A 16,238-nucleotide genomic window follows, 5' to 3' on the forward strand; every position below is an offset into this window, starting at 1 on the left:
CGCTTTGTGTCGTCGTGTCGTCATGGCTGACCTCGCCCACGACGTGTTAATATCAGCCGCTGTTTCCCCCTCTTTGCGTGTTTCTCGTTTAATCAGACAAAACGTAACAACACTCGAGTCGCACTCTTAAGGGCGTCACAGGTGGTCCACACGAAACAATGACTCACCCCATTTCAGCAGTCATTCAAACACCCCAGCTTTTGTTTTCCTTTTTAAAATCATTAACCTCTGTTTCAGATAGCAAAACAAAAGGACAAACAAAACAAAACAAAAAAAGAGAGACAAAAAGAGAGACAAAAAAACAACAAAAAAACAACCTAAAAACTATATTAAAAAAACAACACCAACTCAAAACATCCACCTTGTTTCTAGTAAGTTTTCATGGTCGTCCTGTGTGATGTATAGAGTGTATTTGGAGAGATAAATAATTCAGTTATTTACCCAGTGCTAGCCGGGTGTGTCAAGAACAACCAGACTCGTCTGACCGGCATTGTTCCGTGTACCGCAGAATGACTCTCTTGTCGCGGGAACATATGCACAGGAGGACCAGGCAAGTCATTTGTAATGATCACTGGCACGTGCCAGTCGCGAGCGAATCGATAAGTGGGATGCCTCTGTGAACCCCTGGGGCAGTTATTGACAGGAAAACGTCATTAATCTATGAGGGCGAGAGTGTCTGCTCGCACCCCTGTATGCGCCCCTTGTCTTCTTCCCGCTCGCTTCGTCCATTATTGCCGGCAACACTGGAGGTCTGAGTTGGGGTGCTTCACCGTATGGCGGTTCAGACAATCGAGTAGTACTTCTGTCTCTCTACCACTCACTTGGCGGTTCAGTCTGACACGGGCAGAGGAGCAACAACATTCGGCAGCGTGTATACACCGCGCTGACAGCGGTGAAGTTACAGTCACGTCGTGCTTAAATAATGTATGACTCGAATTCGACTCGAATCACCGCCTGACTCCAGCGAACTGGTTCTTAGTGGAGGAACACACACCATCCACAGCGCTGACATTCTCTGTCTGTTTGTTTCCTAGAACAGTTTAGTTTAATCACATGAAAGTGTTACCACTTGGAACAAAAAACTTTTTTCTTCTTTGTAAAACAAGGATCACGAGATGCCTAAAAAATCGGCACGCCAGACCAAAGTGAAAGCACAGGTATTGTATGAATTACTTTTATTGATTTTTGTTTCATTTCGTTTATTCGTAAACCTTTTCGAGTTCCGCTGTTTGTATTGAATTTCTATCGGTGTTCAATCCCGCGACTAGGTAGACTTGTATATACTGGTGACAAGGGCCAGGGCAAATGGCGGATGGGCAAGGGAAATAAAGCTGGCACGGCGCGCTGCATTGATTAAGCAGGAGAGGAAAGCCGATCAGATTGTTGGATCCTCGGTAAGACTGCGTTGTTCGATTTCGAGATTGGCCACGCGTGTGGATGGAATTAGCTTCAGGTAGCATTAATTGAAAGAAGCGCGAGGCAGGAAGAGCCAATCTGGGGAGGTAATAAAGGTGAGTTATCGAGTGCAGGAGCCAGTCTCCTGGTAGCGGGCAGAAGACAAGACCTCTGTCAGCTACACCTGTGTCCTCAATCGTACACACTTCTCTACATACACACGGGCGAGAGAGACGGAGAAAGCAAGAGAGACATCAACAGACACAGGTATCGCTTTTCAACTGTTGTTTTAGTTTTGAGACTAATCACAACTCGTTTTGTACGTAATAGTCCACACATCGCTTGAGAGGAAAACTTCTTATGTATCTTGTCCTATGTTTAATGTCGCGGCTTTCTTTGAAGTGTCCCGTCAGACCGGGATGTAGGTGATGTTAATGTTGAAATCGTCTTACGGCAAAGCCGCGCCGAGGCCGTCCCGCTCTAACGACACAGGTTTACCGAACGCGGAGGCTTTTAGGAGTATAAACTTATCCCCTCTGGTTTGGGGCAGACCCGGAGTCTATCGCCATCGGAATAGGTGAATCACGTAGCCATGTCTGCGCGCATGACAAAGGCAGTGGTGGATCGATAACGTGAACCTCTCTCGGCCCTGGGTGTTCATCGCGGAACACAACCTCCACTCCACTGGCACACGGCCCAGCTGTTGCGATTCAGCTCCGAAAATTAACGGGCTAACATTTGCCAGTCGCTCCGTTTTCTCCAAGTCCCGTTACGACAGACGTAGTTTCAATACTTCAACACGTTAGTCAGACGTAGCCGACTGCTGGTCGAAAGAGACTACTTACGCAGTGCACCGCGAAGTTACACCTGTAGAAAGAAATTCCAAGTTTGTGATGACAACAGGTAAGTACGCCAGTGTTTCAGTAGAATGCACTGTCGTGCACGGATCGATATCGAAACCTTTCGTGTAGTTTTTATTGTTCACACGAAAACAGTTTTATCCGGCGATGTTTGTTGGTAGTCAGAAGCAATCTCAGGAAAGTAATTAGTTTTAAATGTTTTTTTTAATGTTATTATTATTTTTTTATTCTCTAGAAAAATGTAATGCGTTTTAGTTTTATTGATCATGTTGTACACGTATTCGTTTCCTGTGATGGGTTTCTTTACGGTCTGATGATTTTACTATAGGGTAAGTGTCGTGCGTCAACAGGAAGCTGGTTTTAGATATTTCAGATGTAAAAACATGGCTACAGATTAGCAGGTGATCGTGACGGTATTCATTCCATCAGGCAGTAGCATCTAAAACGTTTCTTTTAAAGTCATTTGCCACCATATGACCGAACATTTGTCTGTATGAAGTCACAAACAAGCTCTAATGGTCATAAACATCATTTTCACCAACACTTTATTAAATAATACATGATGGTTAATTCTAAAGATAATATTTTTTTATTTTTTTTCACTTGATGGTAAAGGTAATATTAAACACTAATTTTGATGGTAACACGTATTTGAAGATAATTTCAAAGGTAATATAGTTATTTCTAAATATATTAAATATAGTTAATTATAAATGTAATATCTAGAGAGTAGTCAAATGATGTGGGTAATTCTAAAGATAATAAACCCATATACACTAATTATTTTTAAGGGTAATATAGATATATAGAGTAGATACAAAGGTAATACGTAGTTAATTATTAACTTAATATTTAACTAATTGTAGATGTAAAGTTCCAGGTAATAAACATATAAGTTGAGTATAAAGGTAACGAATATGATTAACTCTATAAGTAAGTTAACCTGGTGATATTTAGGATCATTTATCCAGGTAATGTTAGAAACATTATTAAGATACTATGTAGATGAGTTATCAATCTATTATTAGAATTAGTGTATCAGGTAAATCTATGTATTAGAATTAGTGAGTTATTCAGGTAATATTTAGATAAGTTACCCATGTAATATCAGAATGAGTTATTCAGATAGTATTAGAATTAGTTATTCAGGTCATATTTAGATAAGTTACCCATGTAATATTAGAATAAGTTATTTAGATAATATGTAAACTGTGTTATTGAGGTAATATTTAGAATGAATTCTCCAGGTAATATTTTGAGATGGTATTTGAAATGAGTTATTCAGGTAATATTTTGAGATGGTATTTGAAATGAGTTATTCAGGTAATATTTTGAGTGAATTCTCGAAGTAATATTTCGAGATGATATTTAAAATGATTTATTCAGGTAATATTTAGAATGAATGTTCGTGGTAATATAGGAGATGGTATTTGACATGAGTTATGTAGGTAATATTTAGACTGAAATCTCCAGGTAATATTTAGAGGTGACACTAGTTCTGCGGGTAGTGGTTAGAACTGAGTTGTCGGGTGATACACGGAGATCATTTATCAAAGTTCGCCACATCTGCCTGGCGCTAGGCGGTGATGCGGCACGAGAGTGAATTAGCCGACATAACTAACTGTGAGTACCTGCCAGGTAAGTCGACGTGTGCAGGCCGCGACACGGCAACGATCAATCGATAGTCGGGCATCGCAGTCTCATCTCTTTGTTCCGCGGACCCCGAGCCACGAGGTACGTATGTATGAGCCGGTCTCGCCTTCCTATTGATCGGCACCGGCTTTACCTACGTCGCACCTGTCACACACCTGAGCCGTGCTTGGCGCCAGGTTAGTGATCAGACAGGGGAGAGTCCCGCTACAAATGATGACTCGATCCTAATTTAATTTGCTGGAGCTGGAGGCCGAATATGATTGTCAGGTATTGATGTTGGTGAGGATGTGATGTACCGAAATTACAGAACATTTAAAAGATCTGAGTTAGATTGTCCATGGGAGACTTGACCTCACTCACCGATCTGTTGGAGTGGTGGCAGCGGTGCGTCTTTAGCTGAACCCCCACCCCCACCCCCCCATCCCGAGTCAGGCCACCGATCTGTTGGAGTGGTGGCAGAGGTGCGTCTCTAGCTGACCCCCCCCCCCCCCCCCCCCCCCCCCCCGAGTCAGGCCACCGATCTGTTGGAGTGGTGGCAGTGGTGCGTCTCTAGCTGACTCCCCTCCCCATCCCGAGTCAGGCCACCGATCTGTTGGAGTGGTGGCAGCGGTGCGTCACTAGCTGACCCCCCCCCCCCCCTCCCCCATCCCGAGTCAGGCCACCGATCTGTTGGAGTGGTGGCAGCGGTGCGTCTCTAGCGGAAAGTCGTCAACTGAGTAGCACTGGGATCTCTGTCAGCAGTGTGTTCATAGCTTCCTGACCAAATATAATTTAACAAAATAACCTCACCTCTAATTTCTAGCTCTGCAGTCATGTTTATAAACACGTCATCTCACAACAAAGCATGTTTCGTGCTGAACAGGGCATATCTTGTGGGCTATGGGAGCAACCCCCCTTAAAATGTGTGCTCTTTTATCGATTACAAATTTAATGTCCCTTTTTGTCTAAACAGAGAATATCCTAAATTACGTTTTTAAAATTAACTTTACTGCCATCCCCTACCCCCCCCCCCCCCCCCCCCCGCAGATTGTTCATACCCCCTTTGCACTACTTCGTGTTTATAGGTTTCTACTCATCAATATCACACAAACCTCACAACTTCGTGTTTATAGATTTCTAGCTGTAAGTACCACACAAAGAAACCTTCTCACTATGGTCTTTATAGGGTTTTTTCATTAAAATAAGTTTGAAGATTTTTTTTTTTTTTTTTGACACCACTTGACCAGTTTGATTAATTAATCATCGGCAACTGAATGTCCAACACAGGGTAATTCTGACGTCTTCATGATTACAGAAAATCCACTATATTTTCCCTTTAGTAGCAAGGAATTTTTTATATGCACTTTCTTAAAGACGTCCGACGCCATATAACCGTAAATAAAATGTGTTGAGTGCGTCGTTAAATAAAACATTTCCTTCTTTCCTGCAGACAGGATAGCACATACCACGGCCTTTTATATAACAAATAACAAATTATGGATGATTGGTTGGGACGGGAAAACCCCAAAAGATAATGATCCAGCGAGGGGCTTCGATCCTTTGATCTCAGCACCTCTACCGTGTGCTCTGTGTCATGAACAGCACAAACAGGCCATGCTACGGACATGTGTTTGTAAAAATGTGCTGGTCAGTACTATTTAAACATATTGTCTCTCCAACACAGCGTGTCTGCGACATTCTAGATTGTTCACTTCTATGACTCTCTGGCGGTGAGGTGGATTTTCACTTTAGAAAACTTGTATTAAAGCTTTTTCTTTTGTATTATCGAAAAAGTGGATCTTATTTCTGACTTTTTAAACATAAAATAATAATTTAAAAAAAATCTCCTCCATTTAATGAAGTGCCAAACATACGTGTTACCTAGCGAAATGGCGAATTGTCACAAAACAAAGTAGGTCTAAATAGCCAAGGAAAAGGCGAATGGAGAGCTAACCTATTTATCTAGACGAAATCACGAGGCAAGCTATGTGCTAACCTTCAGAGAAGTAAGCTACTTCACAAGAGGGAACTCTGGTTCTGTTGATGGGAAGACAATTCACAAGTACACCCAACAGACTGGTAGTTCTCATCATCAATTTAATAAGTTTCAAAATTTCATGAGATTTTATTCTATCAGTTGTACATGGGAATTACTTTAAACACTTCAGATTATGGGAACGCTATTGCTCAGCTATGATGGGCTGCATGTTCGTCCCTTGGTCGAGGGGTTAACAAATTATATATACAATGTATATGAATGACGTGTTGGAGAGCTTCTGAAGCCAGATAGTTCAGGCTACGGACCTCACTGCAATACCAACTATATGTTAAACATTCGTTTGTTCCGTCCTTTATACATATTAATACAAGCATGGCGTATTTGCTACATACTCTAAATGATCCGAAAGTGTGGTGACACATCATTAAAGGTCAAAGGTCAGGGAAACCACGGCAGGCACGCAAATTACCCGCTTGTGAAATAATTGCTACTCGCCAGATATTAAATCCCGCAGGCATGTTGCAGACGACAAAGCTTATATCTGTTTTAGGCCTTGTCGTTTGTGACAGTCTTATGTTTTTACCATAGCTCATTGCTACACGTGTAATTATTGTTGTTGTAGATGTATTACGTACACATGTACATCAGTCATTTACGTCTATACGTATATGTGTTCATTTGTGTTTACTATGCTATTATGTATGTATGTCATGTATGACATACTAGTATATGTATTGATGTATGTATGTATGAATGAATGTATGCATTCATGTATGCAAGTATTCGGTGCGTTTGTGCATGTATGCATACATACATACATACATACATACATACATACATAAATGTGGTATATAAATTGGCTAATTTTGAATACAGAAAATATAAAAATCCAGCTAAATCGAATGAACTAAATCATTTTAACTGTATGTAATATGACGAATTCTAGCTTCATTTCCGGGAACCAATTAGCCGTAGCTTCTCATCTTTTCTTTGTACAATCTTTGTTGAGTCTATAAATCAGTTTATACTTTGATTAAAGCAGACTTTGATGGACACTGTCGACGTGTTAGTGTGGGATTGTCGTGTTCAGAGGAAACTTCGATATTGTGGCCCCCACGTGGCTATGTATCGTTGTATAGTTAATTTGAAGGTTACAGTGTGTTTTGGTCAACGACACCACTTAACATAAAGGTAACTTTATGATAACGGGTAATCGCCAAATGACTTGGAAAGCTTTGTGATGGGTACAATTAAACTTTCAATTTAATAAATGAAAGCGATTTAGTTAGTTTGATTTTAAATGACGTGATATTTTATTTGTACAAAGTAGGCCTACACGTGTAATTCGTTGTAACCGCAAGCTAGAACGGTTGACCAAAATTAGCAATCAATATTAATACTATCAGAAAGGTCAAAGTTCGCACAGTGATTATAGTTTTAACTGATTGGATGAATATGCCTTTTGGTTGATATAGTAGCTGCTGCTACCACCACCACCACCACTACTACTACTATACTACTACTACTACTACTACTACTACTACTACTACTACTACTACTACTACTACTACTAACACTACTAACACTACTACTGCCACCACCACCATCGCTACTACTACTACTGCAAACTTTGTTCTTGCATTATTGGTCAGTAGTTCTTACAATACAAACAATAAAAACACTGGTTGTTGGAAAATTAAAAAACCCCAAGAGAAAGAAAACCGTGAATATAACAAACATTGTATCTGTGTGCAAGACAGTGTTCGTAGATAAGTTGTTGAAACTAGTCTCAGATGTTTTTGGGATGGTGAGGGGACAGGTGGATGGTGAGGGGACAGGTGGATGGTGAGAGGACAGGAGGATGGTGCGGGGACAGGTGGATGGTGAGGGGGTGATGGGTCAACCAGAGGCATACAACGATCTGCTTAAAATGGAAAGGGATTGGAACATGTTGAATCATAGATCTTTTTTCATCCAATAGTCGATGCATTTTGTGTACTATGGTCTCGTTAAACATTCATTCATCCATCCATCCATCCATCCATCCATCCATCCATTCGTTGATGCTCCTTGGTGGTAGATGCACGTTTGAATTATTAAATACATTTAAATACGTTCTGTGAGCTGCATTGCACTCATAGACACATGACATTGAATCGTGATAGCATTCACGATTTAGCCAAATCTTTCTTTGGCTCGGCCTGGTGCAGAGATACAATTTCGATTGGGAAGACAAAATGCGACACGTGTATTATTATTTATTTATTTATTTGTTTGTTTGTTGTAGGAGAGCATGTCCAGTGCTGAAAGTGAGATGAGTCGAGATCAGTCCCCGTCCCCGGCTAGAGCCACACCCAGCGGTCAGGCCAGTGACGTCGGTAAAGGTAAGTCATTTACAGTCATCACTTTGTCACATCGGTGTTGTGGTGCTATATATAGTCGATGACGTCACGACTCGGACGGCTAGAGGTAAGACCATTAACATGACGTTAACACTGTCGAGTCGTGTTATTTATAGTCGATGACGTCAGGCTTCATATATGCACAGATTGGTCCATACTTCATGGGTCTTGTCCCATTGGTTTTAGTGGCATGTGATCCAAAAACCGATGCTTAATAAATCAATGTGCTCTGGTGGTGTCGTTAAATAAACAAGTTTAACGTTTTAGTGGGATATGATTATTGTTATCATTATCACATTCAAGGTTCACTATTGTTGCTCTAAGAGATTTGCGATGTTGAGAAGGACGAACAGAAGACGACCTTGACCAATCGTTAGTCTGTTCTGAATGGACGAGTGATGACAGCATGACATCAAACAACAGTGGCAGGATAACATATCACACACACACACACACACACACACACACATACACACACAGACACACACACACACATACACAGAGAGACACAGGCATAAACAGAGAGAGAGAGAGAGAGAGAGACACACACACACATACACACATAGACACGCACACAGAGAGACACACACAGACACGCACACAAAGACACACAACACAGACACACAGACATACACACACACGCACACAGACACACACAGACACGCACACACAATTACACACACACAGACGCGCACACAGAGACACACACAACGCACACAGACACAGACATACACACAGACACACATACACACAGACAAAGACACACACACAGAGACGCGCACAGACACACACACACACACACACACACACACACACACACACACTACACAGCCTCTCTCACCACTACCATTGACCCATGTACTTGACAGAGTCCAGATAGCTGACGTGTGTGTCTAGAACAGCGTACTTGAACATGAGTAATCTTACTCGAAACCTCCCAGCCTACCAAGATAGTACACTGTCACCCCCGGCTACAAAGAAACGAGTTTATTTTATTAATCCATTTAACACTGTATTTTGGGGGCACTTTGACGTTTGGACGACGGGTACGTACTCCCAGCTCCCTCCCCTTGGATCCGCGCCTGCTTCTATTACCTGTTATATGTATTTCCCTCGCTTTAAATGGATCTCGATACAATTTCAGTTTGAAGACTATAGTTATATGCTGCAATTCTTCTCCTGATGATATTAATAATATATCAACAAAAGGTCGAGAAAATTCACTGATTGAGACAGACACTTTATTTTTATTCCAGAGTATAGTTACTATTTTTAAAAAAAAACGTCGACAAAAACATTATTTCTCACTGGTCAAGATTGTTGATGACACACAAGTAAAACGTAATAAATTATTTACCTAAATTACTCTATTGAACTTTGAGAAGGCGCCGATTATAATCTTTACGGTATTGTGTTAAAACACCTTTTAAACACTGATTGTCATCTGGGGTCGAGAGGTTCGGGTTTTTCTTTCCATTAAAGAAGAAACCAACACTTGGCTACTATGTGTTTTAGGCTTCATTACAATACCCCTACTCCCCCCTGCTTTGTAGCTGCCCATACGGGTGGTGCGGGGCTTATCTAACAATAAGTGTATCAACGACCCTTCACGTCTCCGCCAACTCGTTAACAATGGGGCACGGGACGCGGCCACCATAAATCGACACATAGTAAAAAATTGACCTGTCCACCAGATGGCGTTGTTTCCGTGACCCCGCGCGCACCTGTCCCACAATTAGCGACATGTGTTCCTCCTCTCTTTCTTTCACTCCCAGGTACAAGGGGCACGTGCGGCCCTCGCGCCGGGGATAAAGGGTAACCATGGGGACACCAAATGACCCTTTTCCATACAACGGATGCAGTGAAATGAAATATTTTTAATATTCCATTATTGCCGATAGGGGTTTCAGTTTCGTTCATTTAGCACACGCTTATTGATTTTCCCTTCTTCATGTTTTCGTGGGTTTTGTTTCTTTTTCTTTTTGAGTGGCGTTCGACACATAAAGCGAGCTAGAAGAATGACATTGTCCGTCCAGCCGTGCCGCCGCTCAGCTGTTGGCTCAAGTCGGGTTAAGGTTCATCGACCATCATATTGTCACTTACACACATCCACCCAGCCGTCCGTCCGTCCGTCCGTCCGTCCGTATAGCATACATATATTTAAATACAGTAATGCATATATCTGTCGTCCGTACACACATAAACATGTTAATACGTGCGTTCATTAATTCATACATACATACAATGAGAACAACAAAACCCGTATCCGTGATCAAGACCGTATCTCTGCACGATGCAGAGTCCAGTGGGTATTTGGTAAAATAGTGATATTGATTCCATGAATGTATCCAGTGCCTCGTCTATAGGAGGACAGCCACTCGAGGAGATCCTTTACTGGATTAGTCATCCTTCCTGCAGCGCCAGAGGACTGCCACTCTGACTATTAACTAAATCAAAACTAGTATCGGACAGAGCTCATTTGAATAAACACCCATCCACAAACGTACGTATGTACATACAGACATGCATAGATACATACATACGTCGTCCCTCCATCCGTCAGAACGTACATACATACATACACATTCGGATGTTATAACTTAAAATGGCTGACTAATGCTTCATATCCACATCGTACTCTTTGTAGGTCCATTGGGCTATTTCTCGGTCCAGCCAGTAGGCCTATGCCATGTTGTGTGTGTAGTACTCTGTCTGTGGGATACTGCATATAAAAGATCCCTTGCTGCTTATGGCAAAATGTAGCGGGTTTCCACAAGAAACCGCGAGTGACAATTATCCAATGTTTGACATCCAATCGCTGATGATGAATAAATCGATGTGCTCTAGCGGTGTTAAATACTAATAAATCGATGTGCTCTAGCGGTTTTAAATACTAATAAGGAAACAACATGAATAACATTAACGATACAGTCAGTGGAGAATAATTCTCCTGAGGTCATGGCCGTGCTCACCGACATTCTGGCCATCTCTCTCCAGCACTGTTGGTGGACGGTTTAGTTTAGTTTCTATTCCAACTAATTATCCATGGTTCGTGTTGCCCTGTCTTTAGAAAAGTCATCTTCAGTGTTAATCATCAAATGAATGAATAAATGAATAGATGTTTAACGACACCCCAGCACGAAACATACATCGGCTATTGGGTGTCAAACTATGGTAAATGGAAAAAACATTTTTTTTATGATCAACAGCAATATAAAAATTCAACAGTGAAACTAAAACACAGTGTAAAGAACTATGCAAAAATATAAATAACACAGTTAGATAATATTTAAAATTTACAATAAAAGTCAGTATCACATAGAAAGTGTAAAATAAGTTCTGTGTTAATCATCAAGAACAACTCATACTTTACTTATATTTTATGGTTTAGATTATCAATTTCCGTACATTCGAAGTGTTTTTGGTCATTCTGGTGTTTTTAATATCACAAAATGCTTTTCTCATATTTTAAAAAACGCACGTGCGTCTGAGAAGTAACAGTTATAGAGTCGAGTTTTAGTCTATTTTAGAGGGTATTTTACCATTTCAAAGTCACAGACTCATGTTTTACTCAATTGTAACTTTATCTAAATGTGTTACAGGTTTGTAGATTAACTAAACTTAGTGTTAATTTTCACGGGTTGAAACTAGGGTCTGTCCTTCCTTTAAGTTAAGCCAATCTCGGTTCTACAGAAATCAGACTAAAGTACGAAGTATTACGAGCAAGATTAACTTTATTCTCTGCACAGTTTATGGACTTCAACGTCGAATAATGATTAAAAAATGAAGTTAGGCAGGCAGACAGTTTTTGTTTTAAAGTCTGACCTTATGTACCGATTAAAAGGACATTCCTGAGTTTGCTGCATTGTAATAGTATCAGTATCTGTATATTCAATGTGTTTCTGGTCGTTTTAATATTTGTAAAAACCAAAACAGGATTTTTGTCTTCAAATAATGTCGTACGTACGAAAAAGATATTTTAGGAAATAAAATGAAATTTAACCTAGTACAAATATTGGAAACACGTTTAATATACAGCTATTGATATTTTATGCAGAGAAGTGTATTTGATATGTAATTACAATCGTTAAAAAGTCTCTGTTAGTTGATAACATCTTACAAATTGCAGCAAACTCGGGAATGTCCCTTTAAAACAGTTTAATGATAATAGTAATATAATACAGCAATCTAGAAAAGTTCACAAGCCACTCCCATGGAGTTATGAGATACGTTAGAAATATTAAAAATGCTATCACATTAATATTTTTAAAAAAGATTTTTTATTTATAACAAATAAACTTAAAACCATAAATTATGTACATGAATATAGAAATCTTTGGTAACATAATTAAATAAGATGCCAACCTTTGGCTGTAATTTTGAAAATATCAAGGTGGTTTAAAAATAGTGACATTTGGTTTTTGATATCTAAAAGGTTATTTAAGTTTACTACATGAGCTTCTGTCATACAGTGCAATTAATTCATTACACAGTGTAATGTGTTTCGTACACAGTACAATAATTTATCACATAACACAATTGTATCGTGTGCTAGTTATAGAAGACGGATACAGTTCACAATGTTGTCACTGTGCAGTCGCACTTGGTGTCACATGGTGTCACCGACTTGCTGCCAAACAGCTTACTATTGTCTTCATATCCGCTTGTCAGACAATACAATTTTCTACTTGCCACACAATACAAAGAAAGAAATGTTTTATTTAACGACACACTGAACACATTTTGTTAAACGGTTACATGGTGTCAGACGTATGATTAAGGACCATACATATATTGATAGGAAACCCGCTGTTGCCACTTCATGGGCTGCTCTTTTTGAATAGCAGCAAGAGATCTTTTATATGACAGACAGGGTAGTACATTCCACGGCCTTTGATATACCAGTCGTGGTGCACTGGCTGGGACGAGAAATAGCTCAATGGGCCCACCGACGGGAATCGATCTAAGACCGACCGCGCATCGAGCGAGCGCTTTACCACTGGGCTACGTCCCGCCCTTGCCGCACAATACAATTTCCACGTATCATACAGTACGGTTTCCACTTACAATACAATACAATACAATGTCCACGTATCATACAGTACGGTTTCCACTTACAATACAATACAATACAATGTCCACGTATCATACAGTACGGTTTCCACTTACAATACAATACAATACAATTTCCACGTATCATACAGTACGGTTTCCACTTACAATACAATACAATACAATTTCTACTTGTTATACCATACAATCTCCACTTGTCACAAAATACAATTCATAGTTTACATAATACAATTATCAATTTTCACAAAATAATTATAATAATTTCATGTCACACAAACCATTTATACTTTTGTCACAACCTAAACATCGTAGGACAGGCTTGGACTTATGTCAGTAGCTAAACTATTTATGTATTTATTTTGTTAGTCTTTAAATGTTGAATGTGCAGTAAAAAAATAAAGGCTACACAATTGTGAAAACAGTGAATCTGGTATCTGCAGGATGTTACACGCTAATCTTAATACCTGGACTCGCGTGTTGGCTGAATACATCCACCTTGCCGTGGCAGTTCGCCTGTACACAGGTGTCACTATATTTGTTATCAAGTCTCCGTGAACTGCGCCCACAAAGAACGCTCGACGTGGAAAACACCTCGCATAATAACTTATTGTATTTTCGTGCAAAGAAAGCGCCACCACCGTCGATAATCGATCGCAATTTGTCCGTTTTTTCTTACCTGGCGAGAAATTATCTATCGCATTGTCACAGAGGGAGAACGCAGTACACCTGTGTCGACCGTGGGAGGATGTAGGATGCTTAATGGCAGCGCCAGTACATCGGACGTCTGGGACTCAATATCTGGGATGACTCGAAAGTACACTCAAATTCTACCAATAATCCTAATATGATCCCAAATATAGTAGGTCAAATTAACGAGAGGATGTTGTTTGGGTTTTCTTGTGGGGATTTCGTGTTGCTTTCTTAAAAGAAGAAGATTTATATGCAATTATGTCACAGGTGGTGCGCCGGTGTGAGGACCGTGATATGTAAATAGAGACTCCACGAGACAAAATATAAATTAGATTTGGCTAAAACATGAACGATTCTGTTTATTATACACAGTAGTTATTTTTCAAAATGTCTTCCGCCTGTCTACTGCCTTTATGGAATGAATGAATGAATGAATGAATAAATGAATGAATGAATGAATTTATGTTTAACGACACCTCAGCACGAAAAATACATCGGTCTGACTTTATGGAACACATGCAAACTATTACACGACTCGCACAGTTCTGAGGTGTTCATAAACGATTCATAAAGTTATCAGGTCTTCATTCAGGCATTCAGGTATTTATAAACCATCATACAAGGCAAAGTAATATGTTTTATTTCACATCTAATTAGCAACATATAAACAGTTATTGGGCAGTTATTAGTTAAACTGTAACACAACTTTTAAACTTTTAATGAGGTTCATAAATAAAACTATGTCGAAAGGATTTTAGCCAGTTTATTTTGTGTGAAAAATGTGAAGAAATTCCAAGATGAAAACGTTAGTATCTGAGTACAAGACCGAGTCAAAAGGAAGTTCTAATGTTGTGCTTGCTACCATCAATCACTGCCAGTTGTTTCGCCGATAGGAGGACTGCCACTCCAAGGACTGCTCTAACAAATGAATGAATGAATGAATGAATGAATGTTTAACGACACCCCAGCACGAAAAATACATCGGCTATTGGGTGTCAGACTATGGTAATGCAAATAAATAAATAAAGTGATGATCAACATCAATATAAAAATTCAAGGTTTAAACAAAAACAGTGTAAAGAACTGTGCAAAAATACAAATACAAATATCACAGAATTTTACGGACACTGAATTTTATTCTAAACTTCAATTTGTGCTGTATTGGCCATTCTCAAAGAGAATGTTACACCCCTGCACCACGGTGAGGTTACAGCACGCGCAGGGGACTCTAACAAATGTGAACCTACACAAGAAAGAGCTCATTGAGTGAAATATCCTGTTTAACTCTCCGACTTCAGAAGTAGTAACTCTGTGAGGATCTGTTACACCCACAGTGTTTAAGCTTATAGTCCGGCTCCCAGATACCAATTTTCATAAGAAAACTGCATATTATGAAGATTTTATGAAACTTTCAGGGATTGAAGGTAGCATATATGGCTTCAATCTCAGAAGGGGTGCCCACTCATCCGGGCACTATTTTTAAGATGGCCGCCATTTTTCAAAATGGCCACCGTTTTTCAAGGTGCGAACACTAAAAATGATAGAAATAACCGATTTCAATGATTTTGTGTCGATTTATATGTTTTTGTCAACTCTAAAACTGAATATTGGGTTTGTAATTTTCGAAAATCCAACATGGCGACCCATTTTCCAAGATGGCCGCCATTATTTAAATTTTGTTTAATAATTAACAAATTTGGTGTCGATTTATATGTTTTTGACCATAGTAAAACAGATTATGAAGTTTAAAATTTGGAAAATCGAATATTGTGATCAGTAACGGCCACTTTCCAAAATGGCTGTTATTTTGGGGGAACTTGAATACCTACTGAGACTGAATGATTCTGGTGTCAAACTATATTGTTTTTGTTCGAAGAAAACGGCGAACAAGTTGCATTTGAAGATTGGTGTTCGGAAGAAGCTAAACAGCATCCACCGTTCAAGTATTAGCTCATATCATTTCAGCTCTTGAAGCTTCTCTTCACATTTGTCCGCTCGATTCGTCAACGCAACTTTGGTTTGTACCTCACTTCACTGAAGAAGATGCTACCATGGTTTTTCGTAATGGACCACCCAAACTACTCGCGTTGGCTTTCGGTACATGTGAAAGACCTTGTCGAACTCGAAACTACTGCACCTGCCATCTACCGAAGATTTCTCAACGGAGACTTTACTATCTGTAAAACT

At 39.8% G+C, this 16,238-nt stretch overlaps 1 protein-coding gene across 4 annotated transcripts in view; it reads left to right on the top strand.

Annotated features, from left to right (window-relative positions):
• Positions 1 to 389: 389 nt before the first annotated feature.
• The window catches only part of LOC121375505 (nucleolar protein 4-like), a 44,012-nt gene continuing 28,163 nt past the window's right edge, over positions 390 to 16,238 (top strand). For 2 of the 4 annotated variants that reach the window (XM_041502987.1, XM_041502990.1), the window contains exons 1-2: positions 392 to 1,157; positions 8,174 to 8,270. In XM_041502987.1, the coding sequence (XP_041358921.1) occupies positions 1,116 to 1,157; positions 8,174 to 8,270 (139 nt within the window). In that variant the 5' untranslated portion in view covers positions 392 to 1,115. Of the gene's footprint in view, positions 1,158 to 2,070; positions 2,299 to 8,173; positions 8,271 to 16,238 lie in introns of those variants that run through there. The other 2 variants (XM_041502988.1, XM_041502989.1) reach the window with 2 other exon arrangements.

The sequence above is a fragment of the Gigantopelta aegis genome, chromosome 6, assembly GCF_016097555.1.
Source record: "Gigantopelta aegis isolate Gae_Host chromosome 6, Gae_host_genome, whole genome shotgun sequence".
NCBI classification, from domain to species: Eukaryota; Metazoa; Mollusca; class Gastropoda; order Neomphalida; family Peltospiridae; genus Gigantopelta; species Gigantopelta aegis.